At 45.3% G+C, this 17,532-nt stretch overlaps 1 protein-coding gene across 1 annotated transcript in view; it reads left to right on the top strand.

Moving 5' to 3' along the window:
* The first annotated feature begins 3,297 nt into the window (after positions 1-3,297).
* Positions 3,298-17,532, top strand: part of ADGRE1 (adhesion G protein-coupled receptor E1) — a 42,205-nt gene continuing 27,970 nt past the window's right edge. Inside the window, exons 1-2 of the mRNA XM_049788297.1 lie at positions 3,298-3,328; positions 15,669-15,815. Coding sequence (XP_049644254.1) covers positions 3,298-3,328; positions 15,669-15,815 — 178 coding nt within the window. The remainder of the gene's footprint in view (positions 3,329-15,668; positions 15,816-17,532) is intronic.

Genomic DNA, 17,532 nt, shown 5'->3' with positions numbered 1-17,532 from the left:
CAAAGACCTGAGAACTGGCAGAGACCTCGAAGGACTAGAGCTCATGACTTGAATAGGTGAGGCTCGAGTGTGTAATTACCCCAATATCTGCTGGGTGTATTCCTGGGCCTCCCAGTAGTACTATGCTTGAGGGGCATTGCATTATTGGCTCAACAAAATTTCTGTCTTACTCTCAGGAAGCCTAGTCTGTAGGGGGAACAATAACAACTTAAATAACTGTGAATTTAGGTGTTGGGGTGGAGGACCACAGAGTTATGGCACGCTTCCTGGAGGAGGTGATGCTACACATGAAGAGAACATTGGATGAAGGGACAATGAGCATTCCAGATGCGGGGTCAAGAGGCAGCCCAGGTGATCTGATTCGCTGGGAAGATTTTCTGGGGGCATCCATTCCCCCACCCTGGGCCTAGCCCTGCCCTAAAGGTCTGGATACATGAGGGAGGTCCTTTATTTTGGGGGGGGGGCACACCCAACAGTGTTCAAGGGTTTCTCCTGGCTCTGTACTCAAAAATCACTCCTGGTATGTTGCATTTCGCCCTTAGGATGGGCTTGGATGGAGAAGGATGGAGGCCTTTATTCTTAGGCCATGGCCACGTGGCTTCATCCCCCATCAACTGGGGGGGTCTGGGGTCCAGGAAAGTGACGGGTATTGAACTCACTCACAGGCAGGCTTTAGGAAGCATCAACTTTATTCATGCCCTATCCACCACATGTGTGGCCTATATCATAACCTTTTAAGCATTCAGTCATTCTTAGCTAGCCCTGCATCTTAACTCCTTTCAGCCATCTTCCCTTTGACCTCCATGCTGGCAAAAGACCAAAAGAGCCCTAATCCCCTAGGTCAAAGGCCTTATATAACCTTCCAAGACCACTCCCCGGAATGGGAGGGGTCTTGCAGGTAAGGTTACACGTAATATCCGGCTCCCAAGACCCCGCTTAGAAATGGGCGGGTCTCAGGTAGATACACCTAAATCCAGGGTGGAGTTACACTGGTAGACTTGGGGGACCATATGTTTTCCTGCAGATCAAACCTGGGTCAGCTACATGCAAGGCAAATGCCCTCCCATGTACTGTTGCTACAGCCTTGAAGAAAGCCTTTTGCAGAAGAGTCCAGAAGCTTCCAGGAGGTGAGGGGAAGGAGCTGAACCAGGCAGCATTTTCTAGTCCCTGCCAAGGAGCAGTAATTCTGTAAACAACATTGCCTTGCTGACCCTATCTTGAGGGGGGACGGGTGGACCCTCCATGTCCCTGCGACCCTCGGTTATCAGCGTTGGTGTGGTTGCAAGGTTTTGTGCAACCCCTGAGCTGGACAACCCCAGGGAAGGGGAAGCTGTGGGTTCTTTGCAGGCTCCACCCTTCACCGCTGTCTGGGGCTAGGAGCTCTGTACCAGACTTTAAGCGTCCACTGCCCCAAGGAGTCTCAAGTGACCAGTGTATTGTTTCAGAAGAAGGATGAGGCCCAAGGGGAGATCAGTGCAAAGCTGGGCAACCTCTCGAGGATGCAATGAACAGAATAAGGACATCAGAGTAGCAAGCACAGAGTGGAGGAGGCATATTGGACTGTCCAGTGAGTGGACGATGGGTGCTTCCAAGGCCATTGCAATCTTGTGTCCACTAGATTTCCCCTTTTGTGGGTTGGGGGTAGAACTGTGACTTCTGTACTCCATGTGACTGGACTTTTGCATTCCCCTTTCTGCCACCTTGTTGTCTGACTTGGCCCTTTGCAGGTTACGTGGGTTGAGTACAGCCATGCTTTGTGAGCCGAAAGGGTATTTGGCCTCTTTGGTGGGTACTCCCACCCTGATGATCATTCACCAGGAAGACAGACCCCCCCCTGGGGTTGGGATCAAGGCTCCCTCACCGCTGTCTAGTGGCAAGAGGGGCTCAGCAATGTAAGTCAGGAGGCTGAGATGGACTGGCGACAAAGCAGTGTTCAGGCAGGTCGGGTGCAACCTGTGGCAATGACAAGAGTTATTTTAGGGGGACAAAGAGGGATCAGAGAGAGATGAGAGGAAGAGTGATAAGAGGGAAAGAATGAGAGAGATTGATTTATCTATCTATCTATCTATCTATCTATCTATCTATCTATCTATCTATCTATCTATCTATCTATCTATCTATCTATCTATCTATCTATCTATCTATCTATCTATCTATCTATCTATCTATCTATCTATCTATCTATCTATCTATCTATCTATCTATCTATCTATCTATCTATCTATCTATCTATCTATCTATCTTATCTACCTACCTACCTACCTACCTACCTACCTACCTACCTACCTACCTACCTATCTATCTATCTATCTATCTATCTATCTATCTATCTATCTATCTATCTATCTATCTATCTATCTATCTATCATCTGTCTTCCATTCACCCACATCCACACACCTATTTTTCCATCCATCTGTTCATCATCCATTTAATACTCATCCATCCCTCCCTCCATTCATCCATTTACCCTCCCATCCATCTACCCAGCCATCCATTTATACACCCTCCCACCCTCCAATTCACCCATACACCCATTTATCCCCTTTTTCCTTCCTTCCTTCCTTCCTTCCTTCCTTCCTTCCTTCCTTCCTTCCTTCCTTCCTTCCTTCCTTCCCTTTTTTATCCCTCCATCCATTCACACATCCGTGTATCTATCCATATGTCTACTACTCACCGATCCATTCATTTAACATCCATTCACTATCGATGTATCAATATCTCTATAGATATTAGATGTCTGAATGAAAGAATAAGATATATACATATAAATATGTATATCGGGGCCGGAGAGATAGCATGGAGAAAAGGCGTTTGCCTTGCATGCAGAAGGATGGTGGTTGGAATCCTGGCATCCCATATGGTCCCCGAGCCTGCCAGGTGTGATTTCTGAGCATAGAGCCAGGAGTAACCCCTGAGTGCTACAGGGTGTGAACCCCTCCCCCAAAAAAACCCAAAAATGAATATATATATATATATATATATATATATATGAAGACTCTATAAGTTTGCAGATCTATTCACATAGAGAAGGGAGAGAAAGGGGGGGGAGGAAGGGGCAACTAGAACACATTTCCAGTCCAACTTCTCTTTGGGGTGAAGAAAAGGGAAAAATCAGGGGTCTTCCACTTTTCTTATTTGGGGTCACTCAGCAAAAATGAAAAAAAAAATTTTAAAAGGGCGGGGCCTGTGATGTCAGCATTGCACCACTCTGGCCCCGCTCCTCGCCCTACTCACTTGCTTTGCTGTTGAAGATGGGAGAAAAGGTTCCTTTCTTTGAAAGACTGAGCCAGGGCACGATGTGGCGCTTCACTTTCTTCCTCATCTTGGGTGAGTATGAGGCTAAATGAGGGGGTCTTGGATTGGGGAGACCAAGGCTGGACATGCACTGGATGGTGAGGGGCTCTGGGCTGGCCAGACACAACATGGTGATTCTAAGCTAGACACTACTGACAGTTCATACAGCATAGGGATTTGCTCAGAATTCTCTCATATGGTCATTCACTTGATTTGAGTTTTCTTTCTTTTTCTCTCTCTTTCTCTCTTTCTCTCTCTCTTTCTCTCTCTTTCTCTCTTTCTCTCTTTCTCTCTTTCTTTCTTTCTTTCTTTCTTTCTTTCTTTCTTTCTTTTTTCTTTTTTTCTTTCTTTCCTTTCTTTATTTCTTCTTTCTTTCTTTAATTCTTTCTTTCTTTCTTTCTTCCTTTCTTAATCTTTCTTTCTTTCTTTCTTTCTTCTTCCTTCCCTTTCCCTTCCTTCCTTCCCCTTTCCTCCTTCCCTCCCTCCCTCCCTCCCTCCCTCCCTCCTTCCTTCCTTCCTTCCTTCCTTCCTTCCTTCCTTCCTTCCTTCCTTTTCTTTTTTTTTCTTTTTTTTTGGGGGGGTCACACCTGGCCGTGTGCAGGGGTTACTCCCGGCTCTAGGCTCAGAAGTTGCTCCTGGCAGGCTCAGGGGACCATATGGGATGCTGGGATTTGAACCACCGACCTTCTGCATGCAAGGCAAACGCTTTACTTCCGTGCTATCTCTCCGGCCCCTTCTTTTCTTTTCTTTTTCCCACACCCCAAAAATGCTCAGGGGTTACTCCTGGCTCTAAACTTGCAAATCACTCCCAGTGGTGCCTAGCGGGGACCATGTTCAGTGTCAGGCATTGAACCCTAATCAGCTGCATGTAAGGCCAGCACCTTTCCCACTGTGCTGTTCCTCCAGCCCATCGTTTGACCTGAATTTCCTGAGCCCTTACTGTCTCAGCCACAATTCTAGGTGTTCATAAACACGATGCCGGGAATGGAACTCGGAGTCTCACACAATTTCATTTGTGATGAAGTGACACACACATTATCATTTCAGCTATCTTGCTGCCTCATTCCTGGGTGTTTTCCAACCTCTTTGGAACTTCTTTTGCAATTACGAGGGAAAGTAATGATCCTTCTGATAAAGGATGAAAAAGATGGGGCCCGGAGAGATAGCACAGCAGCGTTTGCCTGGCAAGCAGCCGATCCAGGACCTAAGGTGGTTGATTCGAATCCCGGTGTCCCATATGGTCCCCCGTGCCTGCCAGGAGCTATTTCTGAGCAGACAGCCAGGAGTAACCCCTGAGCATCACCGGGTGTGGCCCAAAAACCAAAAAAAAAAAAAAAAAAAAAAAGATGAAAAAGATCTTTTTGTCAAAAAAGATGAAGAGAGGGGCTGGAGAGATAGCATGGAGGTAAGGCGTTTGCCTTTCATGCAGAAGGACCGTGGTTCAAATCCCGGCATCTCATATGGTGCCTGTGCCTGCCAGGAGTGATTTCTGAGCATAGAGCCAGGAGGAACCCTTGAGTACTGCTGGGTGTGACCCCCCCCTCCAAAAAAAACAAAACAACAACAACAAAAAAAGATGAAGAGAAAGACCAACTGCTTAAAGATGCTGTGAATGAAAAGAGTTTTTGTCTTTCCTCGAGGCTTATTAAACTTTTTTTTTCTGAGGCCACGCAAGGGCTATTTTTACAGGGTGGCTGATCCCAAAAGCCTTTCATTGGAGGTTCAGGTTATTTTCTCTTCTTTCTCCCCAGGTAGTCCTGGTCTGTGCAGAAAATTGGTGCCTATCTCCTCAGTAGGAACTTCACGTAAGTCAGAGAAGGGAGAACATTTGTCCCTATGCAATGGGAGATTTTCTCTGTGGGAGTTTTATTCTTCTACTCTAGAAAATTCAGTCTTAGCTGGATGCTTTCGGAAAGCTTATTAGAGGCAGAGGAAAGGGAAACAATATTTGGGTCTCAGGGTTGCCAATCTGGGCTCTTTCCTTTGTGCCTTTCCCTTACTGTGTGACCCCAAGCAAGTGGCATAACCTCTTTGATTTTCAAATTTCCCATGAAATTATACACCAGGATTCCTATCACACAGAGATGAAGAATTCAGACCAAATTCAGCTCCCTTTTGGTATGTGTGATAAGAAATTTGCTACTGATAATGCGATGGGCAGAGAGATGTTGTTTTCCTTTTGACTAATACATTTTTTATTTTGCTTTATCTTTTTGTTTGTTTTGGCCACACCTTGCTGTGCTCAGGGGTTACTCCTGGCTCTGCAGTCAGAAATCACTCCTGACAGGGTCGGGGGGACCGAATGGGATGCTGGGGATTGAATCTTGGTCCATCCCAGGTCAGTGCTTGCAGGGAAAATGCCCTACTGTTGTGCTACCTCTCCCCCATTTTTTTTTTTGCCACATCCAGCAGTATTCCAGATTACTCTTGGCTCTGGGTTCAGAAATTGTTCCTGGATCCTTGGGGATCATACGGGTACTGGGGATTGAACTCGGGTCATCTCAGATTGGCTGTGTGCAAGGCAAAAGGCCTACAGTTGTTCTATTACTCTGGTCCCAATAATTTTTTTTTTTTGGATTTTGGGTCACACCCAACAGCGCTCAGGGGTTTCTCCTGGCTCTATCCTCAGAAATCACTCCTGGCAGGCTCAGGGGACCATATGGTACACTGGAATTCAACCTTCTGCATGCGAGTCAAACGCCTCACCTCCATGCTATCTCTCTGGCCCCCCAATACATTTTTTAAATTAAAGCCTCATGAATTACAAAGTTATTCATAGTTGAGGTTTAGACATATAATGTTTCAGTACTTAATCACTTACCATCCATATCATCTTTTTTCCACCAGTATCACCAGAATCCACCAGATTCCCTCCCACCCCCAACCTGCCTACCTAACAGGCACATTTTGGGGGATCAATCTGGTGATGCTCAGAGGTGAATCCTGGCTCTGCACTCAGGATTCACTCCTAGTGACCTTGCGGGACCAAATGGGGTGCTGGGGATTGAAGCTTGTGCCCTCCCCATTGTCGAAGCTAACTATGGGTCTGATTGTGTCAGAAAACTTTTTTGATTTCCCTTCAGGAGACTGGGTGACACGAATGGCAAAATATGAAGCAATGAGGAGCCGGAAAGATAGTACAGTGGTAGAGCATTTGCCTTGCATGCAGAAGGACGGTGGTTTGGATCCCGGCATCCCATATGGTCCCCTGATCCTGCTGGGGGGGTTCCTTTTTTCCCGTGGGTGGGATTTTTGAGTGCAGAGCCAGGAGTAGACCCTGAATGTGGCCAGGGTGTGACCCAAAAACCAAAAAAAATATATATGAAGAAATGAGACCACACAAATCTATGTGGAGAACAGTGTTCCAAATTTAATGTACAGAATAAGGGTTAAGGGCCTTGAGAGATAGCACAGCAGTGTTTGCCTTGCAAGCAGCCGATCTAGGACCAAAGGTGGTTGGTTCGAATCCCGGTGTCCCATATGGTCCCCCGTGCCTGCTAGGAGCTATTTCTGAGCAGACAGCCGGGAGTAACCCCTGAGCACTGCTGGGTGTGCCCCCCCCCCCAAAAAAAAAGAATAAGGGTTATAAATGAAAGATTTTGCCAGCCACAGTTTTTTGTTGTTGTTGTTTGTTTGTTTTTGGTCACACCCGGCAGTACTCAGGGGTTACTCCTGGCTCCAGGCTCAGAAATAGCTCCTGGCAGGCTCAGGGGACCATATGGGATGCTGGGATTTGAACCACTGACCTTCTGCATACAAGGCAAACGCCTTACCTCCATGCTATCTCTCTGGCCACCAGTCACAGTTTTTTTTTTTATGGCATGAAAAGAATGCTCTCCTATATTAAATTACAACATGACTGTCTTGTAAATGGAAAATCAAAGCAATTCACATGGCTCTTGATGAGTAGATACTTTTTTTTGATGAGTAGATAATTTAAAATAAGAATCCAGAGTTAAAAGGAGAAGAAAAATGTTAACATCTTAAAGCAGTTCCTGTCCTGCTAATCCTGATGTCCGTACTGCTTAGGGAATTTTGCAAGGAATTTCTGGGGGAATGAACAGGTTTTGTTTTAGGGATGAATCCAGATAACTAACTTCCTAAAGTCTGACTAAGAAATAGTTTTTAGTGTGTGCTGCTAAGAAATAGTATGTACTACAACTGGGGATTTGAGGGACAAAGTAATTGTATTGTACATGGATTCAGTTTTGTTTTTCTTAACGTTCTTTGGCTGAAAGTTCAAGGCTGGGATATCATCGATGGGACTACCGAGAATTCTGTTTATGGGTGATTGGGCTTCCACTGTAACTTTACCCTGTCCTCTTTCTTTGCATTTTTGTTGTCATAATTAAAAAAAAAAAAGAAATAGTTTTTAGGGGCCGAAGTGATAGCACAGTGGTAGGGCATTTGCCTTGCATGCAGATGATACAGGATGGACCTCGGTTCGATCCCCGGTGTCCCATAATGGTCCCCTGAGCCAGGAGCAATTTCTGAGCGCAGTGCCAGGAATAATCCCTGACCATCACCGGGTGTGGCCCAACCCCCCCCCCAAAAAAAAAAAAGAAATAGTTTTTAGGAAAAAACAAACTTACCAGAAAGAGATATGAGTCTACCTGGTGAAGGTTTTTTTCAATATGCCAATGATATTTCCTGGACAAAACTTTGGATGTAAGTTCTGAGACAAGAATTAGTTAGCAAATGCTCAAAGTCTTTTAGAGATGTCCAAAAGGCAGAACATTCCTTTTCTTTAAAGCTGTATTTATTTATTTATTGGTTTCTGGGCCATAGTCATCAGCATTCAGGAGTTACTCCTAGCTCTGTGCTCAGAAATCACCCCTGGCAGGTTGGGGGACCATATGAGATGACAGGAATCGAACCAGATCCTTCCCAGGTTGGTTGAATGCAAGGCAAACTCCCTACTGCTGTTCTATCTGTCCGGCCCCCAGAACATTCCTTCCTGTTTAAAATGGCAAGGACATTATAGAAAGCAAAGAGAAATAAAGTTGTTTTGGGTGCTGAATTGTCCAGGTAAAGAGAAATTTAAACAAGGCTATATTTGCCTGTAAAAATCCTTATGTTAGAAAGTAAAAGGTTAGGGGGGCCGGAGAGATAGCATGGAGGTAAGGCGTTTGCCTTTCATGCAGAAGGACAGTGGTTCGAATCCCAGCATCCCATATGGTCCCCCGAGTCTGCCAGGAGCGATTTCTGAGTGTAGAGACAGGAGTAACCCCTGAGTATTGTCAGATGTGACCCAAAAATCGAAAAAAACAAAACAAAACAAAAAACAAAAACAAAAAGAAAGTAAAGGCTTTATTATATACACACAATATAGCAGAAGGGAGATTCACATATATATATATATATATATATGCCAAATAAATGTTATTTTTTAAATTTTATTTATTTATTGATTGATTTATTTATTGACTGGTTTTGGGGCCACATCCAGTGGTGCTCAGGAATTACTCCTGGTTCGTCTCTCAGAAATCACTCCTGGCATGCTTGGGGGACCACATGGGATGCAAGGAATTGAACCAGGTCCCTCCTGGGTTGGCTGCATGCAAGGCAAAAGACCCACCACTGTGTTATCTCTCTGGCCCCTAAATATTTGTTATTAAGCATGAGAAATATCACCTTTCACTATCAAAAATCTTGGTCAACCATCCACGCTGAGGGAAAATTTCTCAGTGGACCTTCTGACAAGATTCATTAGATTGTGGGGATGATACCCCCCACTGTCCTCTCATCACTCCAGACCCAAACAGGCACATATCTTTTTTTTCTCTTTTGTTTCTGGGTTATAGCCAGCAGTGCTCAAGGGTTCCTCCTGGCTCTGTACTCAGAAATCACCCCTGGCAGGCATGGGTACCATATGGGATGCCGGGCATCAAACCGTGTGCAGGGTACAAGGCAAATACCCTATCAACTGTACTATCACTCTGGGGACCATTGATCTTTTGAACTATGTTTTCATTTTTATTTAGTTGATCTTTGCTCTAATTTTTTTCCCTCATTTCCTCTCTCTGTTTATACTGAGTTTCCTTTATTCTTTTTCCACATTCAAGTCCAGATTCCTTTTTGAGCCTAGTGCCAATAATGATCTCCTGAATAGTCATACAATTCTCTCATAGTATGACTTTAGCAGTGCCCAGTAAATTCTGGAATTCATTTCTTCATTCGTGTCAGCCTCCAGGAATGTTTTAAGTTCTTCTTTAATGTCCTTTAAACAACAGTGGTTGTTTGATAGTATGTTCCAAGTGCTTGAGTTTTCTTGTTTTCTTTTAGTCCTTTTTCCTACTTTCAAAGCTTTGTGGTTCAAGAAGATACTTGACTGATTTCTGTCCTCTTGATTTTGTCAACTCTTGGTTGTTGTTGTTTTTGGGCCACACCCAGAAGTGCTCAGGGGTTACTCCTGGCTCTGTACTCAGAAGTTGCTCCTGGCAGGCTTGGGGGACCATATGGGATGCCGGGAATCGAACCTGGGTCTGTCACATGCAAGGAAAACTTCCTAATGCTATGCTATCTCTCCATCCTCTGATATTTTAAACTCTTGTCTTATGACCTAGCATGTGATCTATTCTGAAAAATAATACTTATACACTAGAGAACATGTGTATCTGTTTTTTTTTTTTTTTTTTAGAAACAGAGCTTTGTACGTGCCTATAAAGCCCAACTCTTGAATTTTTTTGTTGTTATTGTTTTTGGTTTTGGGGCCACACCCGACAGTGCACAGGGGTTACTCCTGGCTCTATGCTCAGAAGTCACTCCTAGCAGGCTTAGAGGAGCATATGAGATGCTGGGATTTGAACTACTGTCTTTCTGCATGCAAGGCAAATGCCTTACCTCCATGCTATCTCTTTGGCTCCAAACTCTTGAATTTTCTTCCTTTAAAAGGACTACTGTTTCTTTTTTTTTTTTTTTTATTCTTCTGGGCTATCTGTTCCATCATTTCTCTACGTTTTATGAATGTTCATAACATGTCCTTTCTTTTTTATTTATTTATTTTTTTAAATTTATTTAAACACCTTAATTACATACATGATTGTGTTTGGGTTTCAGTCATGTAAAGAACACCACCCATCACCAGTGCAACATTCCCATCACCAATGTCCCAAGTCTCCCTCCTCCCCAGGACTACTGTTTCTTATTGATTTTTTTGGGGGGGTATGATTTGTTTATCCAGTGGTGAGGGTGGGTATTGAAGTCTCTTAATGCTATTGTGTTATTATTTATATCTTATTTAGTTGTCTCATGTATTTTGAGTCTCCTTCATTTGGTACTTTTGGTTCTTTTGCCTGCCAGGAGCAATTTCTGAGTGCAGAGCTAGGAGTAAACCTGAGTGCCACTGGGTGTGACTTCAAAATACCAAACCAAAACAAAAATAAACCTAGGTCAGCTGCATGCAAGGCAAACACCACACCCACTGTACTATCTCACTGGCCTCATAAATGTACACTCAAAAACTTGGGGTGTCTCACTCAGTGGTTATCAGGACTTCCTCTAGCCAGCCACATATAAGACATGCATCATACCCACTGTATTATTTCTCCAGTTCCATTTGAATATACATTTACACTAGAAATAACGCTGAACCATGAAACTGCTCACAGAGTATTTTTATTTTGTCACTATAGCCCCCGCTTCTATAACAAAGAAACCTTTCAAGGTCAGCAGCCTAGAGAAATGCAATTTTTATTCCTTAAGAGTCAGATACAGGGCAAGAACAATGGCACAGTGGGGAGGGCATTTACCTTACAAGCTGCTGCTCCAGGTTTGATCCCTGGCATCCAACATGAACCCCCACAAGCACTGCCAGGAGTGATTCCTGAGTGCAGAGCCAGGAGTCAGCCCTGAGCATCACAAGGTGTGAACCCCCCCCCAAAAAAAAAACATCAAAGACAGAAACTTAGAGGTCAGGAATAACATTTGTCTTTATTTGTGATAAACAAATAATTTTTTTTTTTTTTGGTTTTTGGGCCACACCCGGCGGTGCTCAGGGGTTACTCCTGGCTGTCTGCTCAGAAGTAGCTCCTGGCAGGCACGGGGGACCATATGGGACACCGGGATTCGAACCAACCACCTTAGGTCCTGGATCGGCTGCTTGCAAGGCAAACACTGCTGTGCTATCTCTCCGGGCCCACAAATAATTGTTTATTATTGTTTTATTATATGTTTACTATTATTTATTTGTGATAAATCAATTATTTGTGACCAGACCTGGAACAAGGTGAGCACTGGATGAAAGAGAAAGGTAATTGGTTTTTGCTGTCATCAGCAGCTCCTCACAATGCAAAGCAGGGGTGTGTGTGTGTGTGTGTGTGTGTGTGTGTGTGTGTTTGCTTAATCTTTGGCTTCTGAGCCATCTCTGAGCACCATGATTTACAGTTATTCCCTGTGGCATTTCAGACATACAATGTTCCAGGACCAATCCAACTACTAGTACCTTCAGGTTTCTTCCATTCCCTGAACCTGCCTTCTTCCTTAACATTTAACTTACTTACTTACTTATTTATTTATTTATTTATTTATTTATTTATTTGGTTTTTGGGCCACACCCGTTTGACGCTCAGGGGTTACTCCTAGCTATGTGCTCAGAAATTGCCCCTGGCTTGGGGGGACCATATGGGACGCCGGGGGATCGAACCGTGGTCCTTCCTTGGCTAGCGCTTGCAAGGCAGACACCTTACCTCCAGCGCCACCTACCCGGCCCCATTTATTTATTTATTTTGTTTTTTTTTTGGGGGGGGCCACACCTGATGGAACTCAGGGGTTGCTCTTGGCTCTGCACTCAGAAGTCACTGAGCTCTGGGGACCATATGAGATGCCGGGAATCAAACCCGGGTTCATCCCAGGTTCATCCCAGGCAAACGCTATACCGCTGGGCTATCTCACCAGCCTCTTCTTTGACTTTGTTTGTTTGGCTTTTGGGTCACACCAACAGCACTCAGGGGTTACTCCTGACTCTACACTCAGATATCACTCCTGGCATCCTTGGGGGACCATATGAAACGCCGGGATTCGAATCACCATCCTTCTGCATGCAAGGCAAAAGCCCTTACCTCCATGCTATCTCTCCAATCCCTTCCTTGACATTTTAAAAGTTTGCTTGTGAGGCTGGAGCCATAGTGCAGCATGGAGGGCTCTTGATTTGCAGGCAGCTGACTCAGAGTTGTTCTCTGGCATCCATACCATCCCCTGAGCCCCACCAGTAGTGATTTGAGTCAGGAATCATCCCTGAGCACTGTCAGGTGTGACAGAGAAAGAAAGAAGAAAGAAAGAAAGAAAGAAAGAAAGGAAAGAAAGAAAGAAAGGAAAGAAAGAAAGAAGGAAGGAAGGAAAGAAAGAAAGAAAGAAAGAAGGAAGGAAGGAAGGAGGGAGGGAGGAAGGAAGGAAGGAAGGAAAGAAAGAAGGAAAGAAAGAACGAGAGAGAGAGAAAGAAAGAAAGAGAAAAGAGAAGAAAGAAAGAAATAAAGAAAGGAAGGAGAAAGAAAGAAAGAAAGAAAGAAAAAGAAAGAAAGAAAGAAAGAAAGAAAGAAGTAAGTAAGTAAGTAAGTTTGGTTGTTGGATGGCTTGATTTTAGTGCTATTGACCATGGTATAGACATCATATACTGAATTTCGATCTGGGCCCGCAATTGTCACTGCTACTTTCCATCCAGCTCTTTTAACTCCCTCCTCGATTTCTTTTTTTCCCTACCCTTCTCCTTCCTATATTATAGGATCAAGGGTAATCTTGGCACTTCAGCCTTGGCACTTTTCACTTCCCTCATCCTCTTATTCCACAGACCACGGATAAGTGAGATCATTCTGACTCACTTCACACAACACAAGACCCTCCAAGGCCTCCCAAGTTACAGCGATAACTCCATCCTTTGTCGCAGCTGCCTAATATTCCATCGTGTCTCTCCATTGTGCCTTTCATGATCACCAGGTGTCCCCTGGGGTTGAACACGTGGGTAAATTCCACAGGGCTTTCCTTGAACTGGCATTGTCTGCCCCTCACCTGGTTGTGCTCACAGACTCTATTGTAGCAAGCACCAGGGTTCCCAGATAGGCAGAAATTTGGGCAGAACTGCTGGGGTTTCCTGAGTTAGTACCATCCAGGAGTGGTCAGCAGAGGGCGCTTGTGAGACCCAAGCCAGGCCCTGGTCCCCTCTGCTCTGGTCCTTCCAGGGTGGTTTCTATACCTGGAACCCCTTGCCCTGTATAATATACTCACAGGCCCTTTCTCTCACTTTCTTAATACGCTTTGTGTATCACCTTATTTCTCCTGTCAGGGCATCCCAGAGTCCTCCCACTCCCATAGAGAGAATCAGTTCTGTGGAGGTGCAGAATTCTGCTGGTCTTAGTCACTGTGGAGTCCCCTGGCACATTAAGTAGAGAAGGTGTTTGTGTTTCCTAGGGTTCTTTATAGGAAATAGTAGGGGATAGATGGATAGTACAGAGGGGAGTGTATTTGCCTTGCAGGCAGCTTGACACAGTTCAATCCCAAGTACCATATATGGTTCTTTGAGCCCACCATAAATTATTCCTAAGCAACACCAGGAGTAAGCCCTGAGCATAGCCAGGTGTGGCTCAAATACCAAAATATAGTCAGTAGGATGGATTTGTTTTGTTTATCTGTCTATCATCTATCTACCCAACTATCCATTTATCATCCATTCATTGATCCATCTATCATTCTTTTTTTTTTTTTTTTTTGGTTTTTGGGCCATACCCGGCGATGCTCAGGGGTTACTCCTGGCTGTCTGCTCAGAAATAGCTCCTGGCAGGCATGGGGGACCATATGGGACACCGGGATTTGAACCAACCACCTTTGGTCCTGGATCGGCTGCTTGCAAGGCAAACGCCGCTGTGCTATCTCTCCGGGCCCTATCTATCATTCTATTTATTGAACTGTCCATCAACCTTCTCATCTGTCCATGCATCCATCCATTCATCCATCCACCCACCCACCCATCTATCCACCCACCCATCCATCCACCCACCCACTCACCCATCTATCCACTCTCCCATTCATCCACCCACTCACCCATCTATCCACCCACCCATCACCCACCCACCCATCTATCCACCCACCCATTCATCCATCCACCCACCCACCCATCCATCCACCCACCCATCCATCCACCCACCCACCCACCCATCTATCCACCCACCCATTCATCCACCCACCCACCCATCTATCCACCCACCCACCCATCTATCCACCCACCCATCCATCCACCCACCCACTCACCCATCTATCCACTCTCCCATTCATCCACCCACTCACCCATCTATCCACCCACCCATCACCCACCCACCCACCCACCCATCTATCCACCCACCCATTCATCCATCCACCCACCCACCCATCCATCCACCCACCCACCCACCCATCTATCCACCCACCCATTCATCCACCCACCCACCCATCAATCCACCCACCCACCCATTCATCCATCCACCCATCCATCCATCAACCCACCCTTCCATCCTTATTTATTTTTATGCAAGTATTAGGTGTATGAAATTGACCCAACCAACAAGACCATTGAGCCCAGCACCCACAGGACAGAGAACCCAGATCCTGAGGCTGGAGGCAGTGAGTGTGGGCACCTGAACAGGGATGAGTTCATCTGAGGGGGTACAGGGGAGACAAGAGGTGTAAGATTGACAGGTGCCTCACTGCTCAGGACTGCCCAGTGGCTCTCCTGGCTTAGGTAGTGCGTGAGGCTCTGAGTGAGAGCATAAAAGGAAGCTCATAAAAATTCAGGACCACAAGGGGCCAGAGGCCGGAAGTTTGCAGAGAGCAAAGTCAGAAAAGGGGAAGCTGGAAATGAACAGAGAGATGGTATCAGAAAAGGGAAAGGGAAGTTACTACACTTCACAGACACAATTCTGCAGGGAAAAAGAGAGTCCTTGTAGTTCTGCCTATCTTGTCCCTGTGGATCTACCTCTTGAACATTTTAGGGTGTTTCATGAGGAGCATTTCCTTGGTTTCCCAGCCTCCTCACAAGAAATCATGGACTAATAATGGACTCTTCTCTATCTCATTTTTTGGTCATATCTGGTGGTATTTAGAGAGCTTACTCTGACTTTGCACTTAGGGATTACTCCTGGCGGCGTAGTGGATGCTTTTGGGGTGCTGGGTATCAAATCCAGGTTAGCCATGTGCAAAGCAAGTACCATTCCTGCTATGTTCTGTCCCCTTCCCCTCTCTGTTCAGTGTAAACCCAGATCCATCTTAGCTAGATCTGCAAAGACTATTTCTCCATGCGTCTGAGTTTAGGACTTCAGTACCCTTTTGGGGGCACAATTTCACCCAGAAAAGAATCATCTTCATCACACCCTGAGGGGCTCACACCCACTGTCTTCTCTCCTCCACTCAGGCCCAAACAGGTGTGTGGACACCACCATGTGCCCAGCCTATGCAGTCTGCAACAACAACACCAACAGCTACTACTGCACTTGCAAAAAAGGTTTCATATCTAGCAATGGGATGAAGCACTTCCGGGACCCCCAAGTGGAATGCAAAGGTGTGAATTCTGCCTCCTCTAAACTGCTTGGTGTTGGACAAGATCAGGTCCAGGGTGACAAAATGGAATGGAAGTGATATTTATTTGAGCAAACCTTGTTTTCTTCCTCCTTTCCCTTTCCTTCCTTTTCTTTACATTTCCTTCTCTTCCTTTCCCTTTCCATTCCTTCCCTTCCTTTTCCTTCATTTTCCTTCCTTTTTGTTTTCCTTTTCTTTCCCTTCCCTTCTTTCCTTCCCTTTTTTCTTTTCCATTTCCCTTCCTTTCTTTTCCTTTTCTTCCCGTTTACATTTCCTTCCCTTCCCTTCCTTTCTCTTCCCTTCCTTTCCATCTTTCTCCTTTCCCTTCCTTTTTTCCATTCCCTTCTTTTTTCTTCTCTTTCTTTCCCTTTATTTCTCTTCCTCTTCGATCTCTTCCCTTTCTTTCATTTTCCCTTCCCTTCCACCAGCCGAAAACCAACATTACTCATCTAGAAAATGCTGGTTACTATAGTTTGAATTCTGTTCACTCTGTCTTTGGATTCCAAGATGATTCCTGCCATCATGTGAATATTCCCTCTATAATGAGTGAAGATCCAGGTCACCACATTCCTCAGGTCCACTTCAGATTGCCTCATCCTGCCACTGTTAGTCACTGTCAGGTTGTCTTTAATGTGTTCCTGATCCAGAGTTACATTCCTGGGACCTCAGTGTGATGCAGACTTCTTTTTTTTTTTGGTTTTTGGTTTTTGGGTCACACCCGGCGGTGCTCAGGGGTTACTCCTGGCTGTCTGCTCAGAAATAGCTCCTGGCAGGCACGGGGGACCATATGGGACACCGGGATTCGAACCAACCACCTTTGGTCCTGAATCGGCTGCTTGCAAGGCAAACGCCGCTGTGCTATCTCTCTGGGCCCTGATGCAGACTTCTTACTTGCTGGGAAAAAGCTGTAGGATGGGTTGGAATCTTATCCTACATGACTGTACTACCCCAGCAGCAGTCCAGCACCACCATAAAAGGGATCTTCCCATTTAAGAAAGATCTTAATCAGCTATCATTGGCTAGCTAAGGTTGTTAAACCCTCAGTGAGGCTGGGAGTGCGGAGTCAGTGTGGGGATTTGCTAGAAGTTTGAAGAGGCAGTTGGAGCAACAATTGAACTGTTTCTACTCCTGGCTTTGGATTTTCTCTCTGATTTTAACAGACCTTTGGCTGTATCTTTTTTGGAGTGCTTATCCTTTACTTTGTTTACCTATTTTTTTTTTTTTGTACCTGGCCCTCAATCTGATTTTACCATGGTCCCAAACCCAGATCTCTCTCCCTCTTTCTTCCTCTCCCAGCCTAGAGGTTTGTCATAAGGTCCCTTGGCTTCTCTATTCAAAAAGGCTTGAAGTATCTTTTTTTTTTTTTTTTTTTTTTTTGGTTTTTGGGTCACACCCGGCGGTGCTCAGGGGTGACTCCTGGCGGTCTGCTCAGAAATAGCTCCTGGCAGGCACGGGGGACCATATGGGACACCAGGATTCGAACCACCCACCTTTGGTCCTGGATTGGCTGCTTGCAAGGCAAACACCGCTGTGCTATCTCTCCGGGCCCAGCTTGAAGTATCTTGTCAGAATCTTACCTGTTTGGCCTCCAACAAACCAAAGGCTCTGCTGATTCTGGCATTTGATTATTGTGTGATGGTTTCATGACAAATGTTTGTTTTGGGTGGTTTGAGAAAGCAGGGATGAAGGAGGATTGAGGA

Source organism: Suncus etruscus, chromosome 15 (assembly GCF_024139225.1).
Source record: "Suncus etruscus isolate mSunEtr1 chromosome 15, mSunEtr1.pri.cur, whole genome shotgun sequence".
Classification (NCBI taxonomy): Eukaryota; Metazoa; Chordata; class Mammalia; order Eulipotyphla; family Soricidae; genus Suncus; species Suncus etruscus.
The sequence above is the reverse complement of the archived record's forward strand: the minus strand, read 5'-3'. Positions and strand labels throughout refer to the sequence as shown.